The sequence below is a fragment of the Meles meles genome, chromosome 18 (assembly GCF_922984935.1).
Source record: "Meles meles chromosome 18, mMelMel3.1 paternal haplotype, whole genome shotgun sequence".
In the NCBI taxonomy this organism is placed as follows: Eukaryota; Metazoa; Chordata; class Mammalia; order Carnivora; family Mustelidae; genus Meles; species Meles meles.
In genome coordinates, this window is record NC_060083.1 from 553577 (window position 1) to 568898 (window position 15322).

General features: G+C 57.5%; 1 protein-coding gene across 7 annotated transcripts in view; it reads right to left on the bottom strand.

The window, feature by feature from the left end:
• Window positions 1-15322, bottom strand: part of TOM1L2 (target of myb1 like 2 membrane trafficking protein) — a 115650-nt gene that overhangs the window by 24204 nt on the left and 76124 nt on the right. For 5 of the 7 annotated variants that reach the window (XR_006815801.1, XR_006815800.1, XR_006815799.1 and 2 more), the window contains exons 5-7: window positions 10849-10983; window positions 9241-9396; window positions 6503-6619 (exon numbers count right to left, since the gene is read on the bottom strand). Coding sequence is in view for 1 of the 7 variants with exons in the window: in XM_045983741.1 (XP_045839697.1) it covers window positions 6503-6619; window positions 9241-9396; window positions 10849-10983 (408 nt within the window). In the remaining 6 variants the exon portion in view is untranslated. The remainder of the gene's footprint in view (window positions 1-6502; window positions 6620-9240; window positions 9397-10848; window positions 10984-15322) is intronic. The other 2 variants (XR_006815803.1, XR_006815802.1) reach the window with 1 other exon arrangement.

The following is a 15322-nucleotide window of genomic DNA, read 5'->3' on the forward strand; positions in this document are numbered from 1 at the left end:
CTAGTGCTTTGGAAGACACGCTGGAGACCCGCCAAAGTGCGTGGGGACGAAGAGCAGGAAAGCCAGAGCCCGGGGACACAGGCGGCCAGGTGGCGGCCAGAGGGAAGAGGGGCAGCGCTCGGACCCCTTCCTGGATGTGTGTACGCCCCGGTCAGAGGAGACAAGCCCTCGAGGTGTCCGCAAACACAATCCTCATGAGTCGCAGCCACAGGCCCACTCCCTCTGGCAAAGACAGCCACCACCCGCCGCCCCAGGCAGGTCCAGAACAGGAAGTGTGGCTCTGTCTGGGGTTTGTGGCCAAGCAGCAAGCCCTGGCTCCCTGGGCTGGGGCGGGAAAGGAAAGAGGTCAGTGACTTCCTATCCAAACTGTAGGCCAATCCCAAGACGGAAAGAGGTCCTGAGCCGCCCTGGCAGAAGCTGGTGGTATCACCTCCCAGAGCCACCGGCCTTCTCCAAATACCATTCAGACTTTCTAGAACAGCCGACGGCCTCGGGCCCCTTACTGCTCTGGGGCCCCCAATCAGCCAGCCCTCTGCCTGCCATGTTCCTCTTCTTTTCCACCAAACAAATTCCTACTCATCCTTCAAGGCCCCAGAATGTTTCCCTACCCCAATGCTTAACCACAACATTTTTAAAAGTAGAAAAAACACTTTAAAATGTTAGAGTAGACCCCTGGATTCTAGCTATATTAACATTTTACACTTCCAGTTGACCATGTGTCCGCACAGCTATCCACCCAGAATGTTTCCTGGGGCCCTCCCCAACCCATACCCCCTCCAGACTGGACATTCTTCCGCTCAGCGCTGCTGCCCCACGTGGTCAGAGCTCCCTCCCCCGAGCACCTCCGGCTCGCGTGTATCTCCATTAAGTGAGAACAAGCCCTTACCCCCACCCAATCTGCAGAAGCCTGGGAAGAAAGAGTGGGCCTCAAGGATGGTCCACCTGAGTCAAAGGAGAAACAAACCAGATTGTTCAGGAGACTGGAGGGAATGTCTCAGAAACGTGTCTCCAAAGCACCTGAGCCACTAGACAGAAAAGGGCAGGGATGGACTCAGTCTCCCCCCATGGAGCCCAGGCCCTCCTGGGTGCTGGGAACCAAGTGGCAGGCAGCAAGCAGCCATGTCTAGGTCAGCTCTCCAGCGTTCTCTGAGCCTGTTTCTCCCTGGGTAGGAAAAGGGGGTCGGAGAAGTGGGGAAGCTCTGCAGAGGGTCCCTGAGGTCCCCCCATGGCCTGGGGTTTGGGACACCCCATCCCCCAAGGCAGCCAGGACAGGGCGGCTCCCATTTTATCTCCGAGACACTGCAGTTCTCTGTGCAATTTTATTTGTGGAAAAAGGGTCCCCGTACTTCACAGAAATGTTCGGAAAGTGCGAGATGATGTCTGAGACCTCTGTTAGCTCTAATATCGTCAGCGTGGAGGAAGAACGAGCCCGCAGGGCACAGAATGTGGTGATCTCATGGACCGTACGCACCAGAAGCATCTGCTTTGCCCTTTGCGCCTGCTGCCTTGTTCCCCACAGCCTTCAGCTTGGGCACTGGGGAAGACAGCCCCCGACCCCAAGGGCAGAGCCTCGCATGCTCTGATCCCAGAGGGGCAACTCAGGGGTCCTTCAAAGAGCTTTGCCTAAACTGACCCACAGAGTCTGCCTGGAGCTTCCAAATCAAGGATGTCCCAGGGCCTCTGCGGAAAATTTTACCATGTCCTTCTTCAAGCTTTTAAGTTATTTTCTTCTTCTTTCTTAAAAATTTTATTTTAAATAATCTCTACACCCAGCAGGGGGCTTGAACCCACAACCCCAAGATCAAGAGTCACACACTCCACTGAATGAGCCAGCCAGGCGCCCCTATGTCCTCACCTTAAAAAAAAATAGGGGCGCCTGGGTGGCTCAGTGGGTAAAGCCGCTGCCTTCGGCTCAGGTCATGATCTCGGGGTCCTGGGATCGAGTCCCGCATCGGGCTCTGCTCAGCAGCGAGCCTGCTTCCCTCTCTGTCTCTCTGCCTACTTGTGATCTCTGTCAAATAAATAAATCTTAAAAAAAAAAAAATAAATAAATAGAAAAAAACCAAAGAGATCAAAGGGGAGAAGAAGAACAGCACGTTGAGATTTCTGCCACCAAACACCAGCGGGCCGTCTGCAGGACCTCGGTCGGGTCACCCGCAGCCAGACCCATGGCAGGTGCGGTTGGGAGACCTTCCTCTGCCTGCTCTCCCCTTTAAAGCAGCCACACGAGCGACTTTCTTCTGATCCTAAGTCATGAGAGCCCACAGCTTGCCCTGGTCATTCTTCCCACCGTGCAAGAGCCAGGACAGGCATTTCCTACACGCTGAGGATTTTGGCTTCAGCCTCCTCCTATGTCCGGTTCTCAACAGAGGAGGGGAACAGCTGGTCAGGGTTCTTTGTGCAAAGGCCCTCCGTCAATCAGAACTTACTAAAATAACCTCTTTCCAATTAATCCCAATGCCTTTATCTTTTCTTCAAGGGACATTCTCATCCCCACCTCGCAAAACACTCTTTTAATCATCTTTATGGGTTTCCTCTGAACCTTCTCCAAGTTCTAAGGAACGCAGAACAAGGTCCTGAAGATCTTTCTACAGCGGCAAAGGAAGGCGGGGAGAAGAAGAAACTCTTTGTTGAAGGGAAGGGGGAATAATGGAGCTGAACATGGAGAGTAAACTAGATCTCTCTAGAGAAAATGGTCCTGGACATCCCAATTTTTGTTGAAACGAGATGCAAGAAGCAGGAGGGGACGTGCCATCTGCTACTTGAAGAAACAACGCGGAGGAGAGCCTCTTTCATGATGTGTCGGCTAGCCAGGCAGGAATGCCCAATTTGGACATCACTGGATTAATTAAAAGTTATTATTATTTGAAAACAAAGCTCAGGAGGCTAATTTGGGGGAGACGGGGAGTTACTGGATGACAGCAGGATCGTTAAACATTTCCAAAAGCGGACTCCCAGGCTGTAGCTAAGGACATGAATTTCGGCAGACATAGAAACGGTCTCAAATTTCAGGCCTGAACCCAAGTGCCCACACGCGGGGTACGGAAGATGCGGCTTCCCAGCCCCAGGAGAAAGAGACGGGGCTCTCCATTCCATAGCCTCCCGCTGAGGACGCCTCTTCAAGGTGGGCCGCCAACAGCCATCTGTACCACACAGACCAGGCCCTGGCAGGGCTCACAGCAGTCTTCAAATGTTTAAGGACCGACCTTTGCCAAAGAGGACTTTGTTTTGCTTTGTGGTTAGAGCAGACAGACCAGGGTAGCAGTTACAGGGAGACAGACTGGCTTGCCCTCTGCAAGGATGTACTGACGGTAACCGCAGGAGGTCTGCCTTGTGTATGAGTTGCCTGCGCCTGGCATGGGCCAGCCACGTTAAATGGACAATTTTTTAAAAGATTTTATTTATTTGAGAGCTCCCGCATGAGCAGGGGGAGGGGCAGAGGGAGAGGGGAATCTCCAGCGGACTCTGTGCTGAGCGTGGGGCCCGAGACGGGGCTCGATCTCGCGACACCAAGATCATGACCCGAGCCGAAATCAAGAGTCGGCCACCGAAACGCCTGAACCACACAGGCGCCTCTCCCATGGACGATTTCTATCCTTCCAAGGGGAGTGTGATCCCTCCAGGCCCTGCCCAGTCTCGCCCGGAGGTCAGTGGTCTGGCCTGGATGTGAACCCGGTGACTCTCCCCGCCCTCCTGCAGTGCTTCCCAAAGTCTGACCAGGACGTGCGTCTGCAGACGGAAGTGTTTCCGTGGGCTCACACAAACAGCCTGTCATGTCAAGAAAATGCTAAGAAAAATGAGGTGTGGCCGCTGAATCCGAGCACGTGTGTGGAGCTGACTAGAAGGTCCGTCCCAGCTCAGGGAGTGGAGGGCTCTGTCCCGGCACATCGCTCCCCGTGGGCCCCCTGCCTCAGTTTTCCTCAGGGGCTCCGGCTAAGATGACGGCACGCCGTAAGGAGTGGCCCAGTCTCCCTTCAGGCTAGTGGCTCTCCTGCCCAGCTTCCCTGTGGCTCTTCAAGGCCACGCCTGAAAGTGCTCTGCGAGGCACAGGAAGCAACTGGGGACATCACCGTCCAGGACCGCGGTTCGCCACCCCCGGTGCATCCCGGGGCTGACACCTCCAATTTCCTCACTTTGCGTTTCCTCTGCCTCCTACCCAGCAATTTACACTCGACTCAGGAGAGGCTTCTGTTGGCGTGAACTTGGGTTGGTGACAAATGGGTTTATTTCCATGGCCCCAGCCAGCACCGTGAGCTCTGGACAGCTTCTGCCCTACAAGCTGGCTGCCTTCCAGCTCAGCTGAAAGGTCCTCAGGCCACATTCTGATCCTATCACTTTCCAAGCAGCTGGTGACATTTTCCCACACGGAGGTCTCGAGTTTGGGGTAGCCGCCGCCCTTGGGAGCCCCTGCCCCGCCGGCCTCCGACTGCCGGGGGAAGACGACAAGGGGAGATGTCAGGGATGACTGAGGAGTGCGGCCGGGAGCCAGCAGGGCCGCGGCTGCTCGCAGAGCTGCCCGACTCCTGAATCTCCCGGGCCGAGAGGCCAGCCTCCCACTGGCACCCAGAGCCATTCTTTCTCTGTTTGATTTATAAGATAGCAGGGAGGGTTGGTAGGGTTGGAGTTGGAACAAAACAGAGGGAAGAAAAACGTCATGGGAAGCAACCTATTTTTGAAAACTGTGAGCTGACGCCAGGAGATTAGGCTCTGTTTGTCTTGGCTGATGGGCTTGTTTAAGCGCGCACGCACACACACACACACACACGCACACATGCACAGAGTATGCTTGCTGTCTGGTCTGCTCTGGCTGTCTGGAAGCATGTCGGCTTTGTTCAGCCCACCCCCTGCTGCCAGGAGCTCAGCTCTGTCCACTGCAAACCACCCCCCGTCAGCAGGAATTCTGATGCTGACACAGCACAAAGCTGCCTCAAGAGGCCCTCGCAGTTTCTGGATTATTTCTGGACTGATCTCAGATTCCTCGGCGCCTAAGGCCTCGAAGAACTCCCCCTATAGGCTGGGAGTGGAGGTCAATGGTGCCTTAAAGGGACACTGGGTCCCCTAGTGTGTGGCGTGCAGACAGCTGGCCCCTACTGAACAGAGGCCAACCAGGCCGGCTGCAGGTGTCAGGAGTGAGGTCTGGGAGAGGCCGCTCGGGGCTCCTCGTTTGGGCTGGCTGAGGGTACTCGGCCCGGCTTTAAGAGCAACCTGACATCACGGCTTCATGGAAACGACCCGCTTCCTGTCGGTCTCCCCCAGGCTGGGCGCTCCTCCAGAGCAAGGACCGTGCTCCACGCACCTCTGCTTTTTCTGCGTCCGGCCCAGAGCAGGTCTCCAACACAGTCATCTGCTTGGGAGCTGACGGCTTCAGGGGAGGAAGAGGGCACGACGAGAAGCGGCCTGGGAGCGGGCCCGGGCACGGTGGCCGGGTCATTGCTGACAGGCGGGACCCCCAGGTCGGGCTTTCAGGGGCTGCAAGTAGGTGCCAACTGCGGGTTGGGAGGAATGGCATTTGGGGGGCCAAGACCGCCGGCTCCAAGTGCCAGACAAGGAGAGCGGCCGCGTGTCGTGAGACGCTCCTGCCAAGCCAGTCTGGCTCCTGACCTGTTTACTCAAGCATCTTGCCTCCCGCTGAAAAGACCCGGCATTTGCAGCTTAGAGCAGCCCTTCTCCACCCCTCCAGAAGGTCGCTGCTCCTAAGGGCTGCGCTGCCGCCACTTCCTACACGTGCCAGAGTCGTCGGAGACGGCGGTGGAGATTGGTTGCAGCTCTTGTTCTGGCTCGCCACGATCCCTGAAGCTAGTCTGAGGGCGGCCCTGGAGGCCAGCCCTGCTCCTAGACCCCTTCCTGCCGCACACCCAGATCTGCAGGGTGCCCAGGGGGCGGGGAGGCCAGTTAGCTGCAAAAGCCCAAGAACCATCAGGCGCCCAACCCCGGCCTGGACCCCTCAGTATTCAGGGGAAAAAAAGAATCCTCCACCTCCTCTCAGTCTCAGGACTGTCTCGGGGCAAAGTGTGGCTCGATGGGCTCCTGCACACGGGGAAGGTTGGGGAGGTCCTGTCACAAGTGCTCACCACGTACTGCTGAGGGAGGGAAGCGACACGCGACACCGTCCACACAACAGGATGTCAACTGCGTGTGCGATGAAAACTAACGTGGAAAAAAGTCTGAAAGACTTTTTACATCAGAACATGGACTGTGGTTATTTGCGGGTGCTAGAATCAAGAAAATGAGTATTTTCTTTTTTATATGTCCTTTACCTTTTGGTGGGCATGTACTCTGTGATCGGCACTTTAGAGTCAGGAAAAAAAAATGTCACAAAGGAAAATAAAAAAGAGAGCCTGGTCCTGGCTTCTGACCAGTCCCAGGAAGGAAGCATGAGGCTGAGGGCAAGCCTATAGGGACTCGGTCCCTTCCCCCAACAGTCCCCCTAGGCCCTGCTTGTGCCTCACGGCTGGGTCCCCAGTCCAGAGCTTCCGCAAGACGAGGACCTACCCCCTCTCACCTGTAGCAATTCCAGATCGGATGAGTCCTCCTGCCCCGGGACCATTTCCGTCAGCATCTCCGACATGACTTTCGTGTTGCCTCGAACGACGTCCAGTTCACTCCGAAGCCTGGCAATCTGTTGGGCCAGGGGGGTGGGAGTGGGGAGGAAACCAGGAAGCATAAGTCAGTCAAGCTGCACCTGTCTGGTGACCGTCCCCTTCACTGTGGCATCTAGGTCACACCTCTGAATGTGCTCGGCATTCGAAGGCTTCTTGGCTCACTCTGGTCTGTGCGTGAGGGTGAGGGAGAGACGTGAATGGGGCAGCGAGGCCACCCCACAAGGGCCCTGGTTACCGAGAGCTTGGCACGGACGACTCGGAGGGAAGAGAGCTCTGCATCTGGCGTGGACGGAGCTGGTGAGCAGCTCGGCCCTCCCGCCGCAGAAGCTCGAGTGGAGAGTTCATCTCTCGGGCCTCTGTCCCCACTCTTCCGAGTGAAAGTGGTGGAACGTGTGATCGATCCCCAAGGCCCTCGTTGCTATAGACACTGGCCCCAGGGGTTTCCACTCGAAGCACCATGGTCCTCTGAGGGCCTGGCCGGTGTCAGCTGCACGTTTCTGGTGTGGCAAGAACGAGGGAGAGGGACAAGACAAGACTCCGGGGAGACCCCCCTCCCGCCCCAGCTCCCTACCTGCCCATCCAACAGAGCTCTCCGGAGCCTGGGCCTCAGCCACCTTTCCTGCAGACCTGAACCTGCCTGAGCCTCCGTCTCCTTACCATGGAGAGGGGGAAAGCACTGCCCACGCCTCCGCGCTGCTCGGAACCACAGAAGTGAAGCCCCCGCGCGGTGCTGGTACGCATCCGGTCCCTTTTCTACCACAACAACCAGAGTGCAGGATTTTACTACGGATCCCAAGAGCACTTTGACCTAGCTCAAATGACACCTTCTGTCCTCCCTGAAGCCTTTATGGACTCTCCACTGCCCCGCTCCCTGAAGCAGAACCAACCAGCCCCCTCCTACTGCAGGCCCCGCCCCCCCCCCAATCTCCTGGGGGAAGGGACTCTAACGAGTGGAGGTCGGTCTCAGCACAGGGACAGGGACAGGAGCCCTCAGTACACGTATCCTGGATAGACAGATGGACAAGTGGTCAATGAGGGCACTGGGCCAGGTCCGGAGAGGCTCCTCTCCCCTCTGGTTCTGCCTGGTGGATGAACTCCTCCCACGTCTTAGCCACAAGAGGTTTCCGGCCCTGGAAGCTCAGGAAAGCAACAGACACCACATGGGCTCAGAAGCCCCCGGGGTCCCTCTAGGCCAGGCCGGGTTCCTGCTCCGCTTCCATTCTCCCCCAGGGGCGGGAGGCATGCCTTCTCACCCATTCCAGACCGTTCTGGCCTCCATGCGAGGGCTCTTCCCAAGCTCACACCGCACTGACAAGGAACCAGTGGAAGGTCTCAGGGGGCCCGTCCAACTCCAAACGTGTCAGACTGCTTTGAGCAGAAACGGGCCCAGTTCTGCCGCTGGAAACAGAGCCCGCAGACACCAGAGACCCTCTTCCCCGGGGCGTCCCTTCTGGGGACAGGTCCTGGCCATTTTGCGTCAGGATAAAGGGCAGAAGGGAGCGAATGAAGCCCACGGTTATCGTACAGCCCGTGTTTCAGCTGTGGGTTTCGACTTCTCCTTAGCAGCGCACATAGCACGTGGGTGACCACGAGGCCTCTCCAGCTGCCTGTCAAGCCCACGACGACTCCACAGGGTCCAAGAGATGGACAACTGCCCTGTTCTCTTGAGCCAACGGAAGCCTCACAGTGAATGGCAGAGCGGAGACTCAAGCCCAGGCCCGTCTGACCTCCAGCTGGCCTCCTCGGGGCCAGCAGAGAACGGAAATGTGAGCGGCCCTAGCCCGACGCTTCGGCTAACCACACCTCATCGCCTGACCCCTCTATTTAAATGAGTTTCCATCATGACGACGCTGTCACAAATATTAAGTAAGGATTTAAAAAATGTAAACGGTGGAACAGGGTTTTTTTTTTGTTTTCCCCAAATCTGATCAATCCTCAAATTTTTACACTAACGGACACTCTGGAGATTCACTTAAGTACCAGCCACTGAGACTCATCTAAAAAACCCAGTTTGGGGTTAAAGGGCACTGGCCTCTCAGGAAGCAACTCAGGGAAGGGGGGCAGTGGTTTGGAATAAAGGCAGGAAGGGCGCTTCCTAAGGGCCTCCCTCATCCTGGCCTCCGCCTGCACGGCACCTTGCGGATCGCGTCCCCGGCCTCTGACAGCTGACGCTGCTGGCGAGATCAATCCAGACCGCTCTGCGTGACCCACACGGCTGTTCACAGCCCAACTAGGTCGCTGGCCTCTGGCCTCCCCCGTCTCTTGGATCCCGCACTGATCCTCCAAACCCTCCGCCTGCTGTTCCCGTGAACGCCCCGTCCTCCATGCCTCTGGTCCTGCATCTTGTCAGACCTGGAGGCCCCCCTCCGGCTTTGAGAGCCTCGGCAGCATCAGCAACTGGGGCGAGCCTCCAGGCAGCACTCGGCTCTGGGCTCAGCTCCTGGCTCCCGCTCCCGCGGTCTGCGCCCCGCGTCTCCCCATGACAAGGCGAGCCCTTGGGGGAGGATCTGGGCCCGGCCGTCTGGGGGCCGCCTACACCCGGCACGGCGCCCGGTCAGCGAAGGCTTCCGTATACGTCCCAAAAGGGAGCACGAGGACGGTCGGCCGCCCTGCCCGTGGCCCGGAAGTCTGCGAGTACCTGTTCTGAATTGGCCGTGATGGGGCCAGTCACGCTCAGAGCCGGGGCCTGCGGAGCGGAGGAGGGAGCAGGAGGCGAGGAGTGGGAGCTGCCGCTCATCCTCTGCTGCGGCTGGGACCTGGGCATGGCTGCGGCTGGATCCACCTCGGGGACGCTCTGGCACGGCAACAACAAAGTCCTCCGTTCACTTGGGCTGCCTGTGTGGCCGGGCCTGGCACCTACCCCATCCCAGGGCAGCCCTTCCCGCCACGGCAGCTGGCAGGCGGGCGGGGGGCCCAGCTCTGCTGCTGACCCGTGAGGCTGGAGGCACCCGCTGCCTGTTCTGCTCCCCGCCTCTCCAGCCCCGAAGCGGCCGCCGGCCGCCGACGGTTCCTCCTTCTACTTACCTCGCAGGCCACCAAAGTCACTCGGAGAGAGGGTGCTCTGTGAGAGCTTTGGTCAGGGCTCCCCTTATTAGGACCACCTGAGAATGTGAGTGCACGGGGCCTGCTACCAAGTGTTGTTAATCATGAATTCCTATTTGCTAGCAGAAGATGGTATTCTGGCCTTTACGGAGGAGACTAATATAAATAGTAATTATGCAATTTACCGAATGCTCTTTGTAATTATAGGCACAACACTGCTCTGTGTCATTATTAGGAGAATAAAATGGGTTACGTTTGTCCCACAAAGTACAGCAAGTGGTTTGGAGGGTCACAGTGAGAATAAGGCTCTGCCAAGTGCGATGTCTTGGGCTTTCCCCTTCGGTATCTCAGATAGCCTCTCGAACGTTAACTGTGATCCACGCGAGGGACCTGGAGAGATGCTCGAGGCTCCTTGCCCCCATTTCAGAGACGGGCAGATGGAGCCAACAGGGCAGAACGTGCTGGGTCAAGGTGCCTCTCCCAGATCCCGGAGCTTCCTGGCTGTCCCGTGGGGCCAGGGGCTGATTCCCCGCCAGCAGACGTACTAGCTTCCCGGGATGAACGGCGTCCATCACCGGCGTGGTTTCCATTTAGAAGCACAGAGCTGCCCCACATTGCAAGAGCTTTGTGGCAGGCCCCTAAATGGGCCTTCCCTGGGCTTTGCATCCCAAGGCTGGCAGCATCCAAGGATGTCCGCATGGATGCTGAACACTAGAAGCTCAAAATGAAATTTCGACCTATTTGACCTGCACAGTCGGAAAAAACCAGAAGCTGCCTTTGTCCCACGACCAGTGACACCGTCAGCTCCTCTGCACCGCCGGCTCTGAGGCGTCTCGGGGCTCCCCGGGAAGACGCCGGCATCCCCGCACCAGGCTCCCGGGGCCTCTGAGAAGCAGGCGCTGGTGGCTCTCAGGGGGTGGACGGCTCTGCCCCAGAGGCCATGAGCACAAAAATGTCGGAACTGATCCCTCTATTAGATCCTTCCACAGTCAGATGAAAACGGGGGATCACCGCGGCCACTTAATCACCAGTCAACCAGCTGTCTCACTCCCGCATTCCCCTGGTTATTAAAAAGAAATGCCCTCAAGCTTTAAGAAAGCGTGATGACAAGCTAAATAATTCAAAGGGAGCAGCAGAAGGGTGGCGGCGGGGGCTGGCCCGTCCAGCAGTAGGTCTTTCTAGAAAATGCCAGCTGGAAGCTTACCCGCTGTGGCGTGTGGATGGGAGACAGAGCGTCCAAGTCTGCCATGGGAAACTCGACCCCTTTCCTTTTCAGTTCCTCGTATATATGCACCACGCCGGTGAGGTCAGGGCTGCTTCGGAAGGCATCAGCCCACGCCTGGGAGGAAAGAGAGGGCCTGTTAGCAAGGCTTTCTCACCAACGGCAGCCCACGTGCTGTCGCAGAGGCCCATGCTCTTTGCCCAAACCCACTCTGTTCCTGTCCCCCAGGCCCCCCACGCCCAGTGCTGCCATGATGCGGTGGGCGAAATGGGGGGTTTTTAATGGTGCTGTTGAGCATGAACGAAAACACAAAACTTGATTCAGCATGGAGTACTTCTTTGGAAGATGCAGGGAAATGACACCTGAGCACGGTGGCGCATCCTAAAACAGAGGCATTTCCCGAATCGCCAGGAAATCAATTCCTGGTGGTGCTGAGCGGAAGGGCATGAAGATGCGGCCCCGCTGCCGGGCCCACGGGACGCCATGGGGGGACCACAGTGCCACGGCTCAGCTCTGCAGAGTTCTCGGGTGCGGGCGGGAGCCAGAGGCAGACGGGGCAGAGAGGAAAGGCGAAACTGATGCGTGACGGGAAATCAAGGCTAAGGTGGGGTTTCCTCCATGGATCAGAGCGTGCGAAAGAGGAGACCGCCTAGCCCAGCCGGAGAGGCACCCCAGGGCGCCCCAGGGCGAGAGCGCCTGCGCCGCCCACAGCGTCACTGCACACCTGCCACGTGGCCAAAGCCACCGCAAAGCACGGCCACTGGAGTCCCTTCGACGAAAACACCCCGCAGAGAGGAAAAGAACACGTTTCCATAGACTGTCACTTTGCATCAGCTGGCGAAACTCCTAAGCAATTTTTAAATATTTTGTTCTTTGGAAGTTACGGAATCTAGCGGAAGAGAGAAAGATCGATCTCCGAAAGGCTCCCCGCGACGAAGCTCGGCTCCGTGTCACCCACCAAATATATACCCAGAGGTGGCGGCAGTGTCTCGCGCCCACGGTTCTGTGGCCAATTCTGCTGCTGTCACAAGCCTTTAAGTGCCTCCCCAGCTCTAGCCACGCGTTCCAGCCGATCCTGAGGCAGCCACGGAAACGCTCTCTCTAACCAACAGACCCGTTTGAAGTGAAAAGGTCAGTTTCCAAACAGCCTCGCTCACTCTGACAGGCGTGTCTCGCCACAAACGTTACAGTCAGCCGGGCTTCCTTGATCCACGCACTCGATCTGTGCGCTCGGGGATCTGATGCCCGCTGGAGGACGGCCCCTCTTGGCCAACACTTCCTTCTGGAGGCTGAGCAGGGCCCAAGGTGCCTGCAGGGGCCCGTCTGGAGCGCCAGCTGGAGAGCAGCAGCACCGAGGCCTGTCCCCCCAGGGAGCGCCCCAGAGCCCCGTTCTCCACCAGCTGCTTTGGCTGCCGCCACCGGATTCAAAATCCAGCTGAGTCCCGGGAGGCTGGCTTCAAAATGCAGCTAGCGTGTTCATTTAGGGTCTAAGACTGGGTTTACAGGCTGCTGGGGAAGGCTGGGGAGAAAAAAGCATGACAGTTCTTCCTGGTGCCGCTCCCCGCCTCTGTTTCTAAGGAAGGACAAGCAGCTCCAGGGGACCACTTTTCATTCATCTCGCCCTCCATGTCAGCCAGATTGGAGATAGGAAGAATGGAAATTAAAGAACCATCGCGGTGTTCTCCAGGCAGTGGCTACTTCTCGGGGCAACTGGCCTAACAGCGAGCCAACGAGCCCCCCTTCTCCATTTTTCAGTGCCACCAGCAGGGAAACACACATCCCAAGTCAGGCCAGTCAGCTTCCCCTCCTCCCAGGAGCCTGACCCTGAGCTTAGAGAGAGCTGGGCTGCTCTCCTTGGGTACGTGACACTGTCCTCTATAGATGCGGGGCCCTGGGAGGCAGCCACGTGCCCACTGGGGACCGGGGAGCAGAGACAGCCTATGTGTTGGAAGGTGCAGCCAAGAGAGGATTTGGAGGGTTTCCCTGATCCCTTCTTGTTCCTTCCCCAGCTCCAGTCACACCCCAGCGTTCTGGGAACCCCTGCCTGGTCATGACAAACTGCCCTCTTTGCCTAGGCAAGCTGGAACTGGCATTCGTTACCTGTAGCCAAGCAGCCACAGCTAATCTGCTTCCTTCCTGCCTGCTACTATTAGAACCCCCGCAGGGGACCCTGGGCAGCTTGGGGTGAGCCGGCTGCTCACAGAGCATATGTTCGTGGCGGCGTTCTCTACCGAACAAGATTCTGATGTCAGTGGGGTACAGGGTGGGGGGCACCTTTAAGGGAATAGTCGTAAGTGGAAACGCAGAACTGGGATCCATCCCGACACGCCGGGCCCCTGGCGTCTTCCAGGCACAACAGCCACATGCCTGTGCTCCTACCTTTCCTCCCCACGAGGTCACAGCTGTGCAGGCACACAGCCGGTCTCACCGTTGCCACCGTTTGTCACGTCAGACGGACTTCAGATCTCACGGTTACTAAGCATCCTTACTGTTCTACTTGGGGGAACACGGGACGACGCCAGTTGGGCTGTCACGGGCCAAGGGGACCGCGACAGAGGAAGCAGGGGGCCCTCTGGACGGCGGACTCCGCTGGGATGTGAGGAGCCAGAAGACAGGCGGCAAAGCTCAGGAAGTCTGGTTCACTCCGGGTCCCCAACCTAAAGCCAAGGAGCCATAAGGCTGGTCCCAGCAAGCTGGCCTCTAGGAAAGTGAAGTGCTTTTCTGGCCTCTGTCTGCAGTGCTGGGGGCTGGAAGGCCCAGAGGAGGTCGAACAGGGAGAGAAAAAAAATTTTTCATGCTTTTTTTCCTTTGCTCCTTGGGACTACACACCGAACGACAGACTGTGGTCTTATACGAACACAAACTGTACTGTCCTTGTTTCTGTATCCCACAAGTTTTTTTTTTCTCTTTTAACATTTTATTTATTTGACAGACAGAGATCACAAGCAGGCAGAGAGAGAGGAGGAAGCAGGCTCCCTGCTGAGCAGAGAGCCCAATGCAGGGCTCGATCCCAAGACCCTGAGATCATGACCTGAGCCGAAGGCAGAGGCTTTAACCCACTGAGCCACCCAGGCGCCCCTATCCCACAAGTTTTGACTCCCACAAGTTTTGACAAAGTTTTAAATCACCCAATCTCAGATCCATGAGCGACGGCTGACTCAGACTGTGGGTTCTGTTCTTTGGCTTCTACCATGTTCGGCTTCTGCTTCTGGACCAGACTGCCTAGTCCCAGTGACAGGGTCTCCCGAGAACTGCCAGTCCACGTGGAAGGGGGCCAAAGGCCGGGCCACCACGTCTCTCTGACACCTTCCAAGAACACAACACTTCCAGCTCCTCCTCCCCCCGCCCCCACCAGCTCACTTTCTTCAGCGGAAAGAAAAACCTGCTGTGGAAAGAGGGTATTTTTAGATTCGATTGCTAGGAGGCAGGGGGTGGGGAGGCAGGCTAAAGGGGCAGGGGGGAGGGGGAGGGAGGCAGGAGAGGCACAGCCATGAGGTTGCCGTACCAGGATGGTATCATTTCTGTTCCTGAAAGCAACTGCAAGGGAAAGGCTGAGGGATGGCACAGAGCACAAGTGTCCTTCTTGTCTTCTGAACAAATGGGACTTCACATGAAGACAGAGAAAGGCACGCAGCCAAAGGCCAGCGGGGGATCAGGTGAGACACAGAGCCAGGGCTGAAAGTGGCAGGCAGTTCAAAGGCTGGGAGCAAGAAAGTCGGCAAAGCTGCTCACCAGGCTGCCGTGCCCTTGACGTCCCTCCTCTCTTGCTGCCGGGTGGGACCAACTCCCCTCCCAAAGGGCAAACTCCTGCGGCAGGGAAGCCCACTGGGCCCGCACACCTGAGTCAGGTGACTGCTTCCTGCTGCCCTGTCTCACGGCTTACACGCTGGGCTCCGGGCTGGGGGAGATGGAGGGCAGTCTTCCCCGGGTGTTCTGAAGGGCACGGCCTCTGGTGCACACAAGCCTGAGGGGTGTCTCTTTTGGGGGGCCTGGGGTGGCCACAGATGGCTAGAGGACAGCCAGAGGGCACCGATGCCCTCAACGAGAAGAGGGACAGAATGTGGGGACGAGGAATAGGCATCCACTGATTCTCTTCAAAAATCCCCCGAGGGCCGCTGGCAGCAAACGTGTGCCAGCAGCAAGGACCCCAGTGTGTCCAATCTCAGGCTAACAAGGCCTGTGACCTGCATCCCAGGAAAGGAATTAGAAGGCATGGTGGGCTGGAAGCCAGGAGAACATGCGAGAACAAGCACCTGTCTCCCTACAGGCACCAGGAGACTATTAGAAAAGCCGCTTTGGAGGGGTGCCTGGGTGGCTCAGTCAGTTAAGCATCTGCCTTTGCCTCAGGTCATGATCCCAAAGTCCTGGGATTGAACCCCGCATCAGGCTCCTTGCTCGGTAGGGAGTCCGCTTCTCCTTCTCCCTCTGTCTGCTGTTCCCCTGGTCTCTTGGAGCT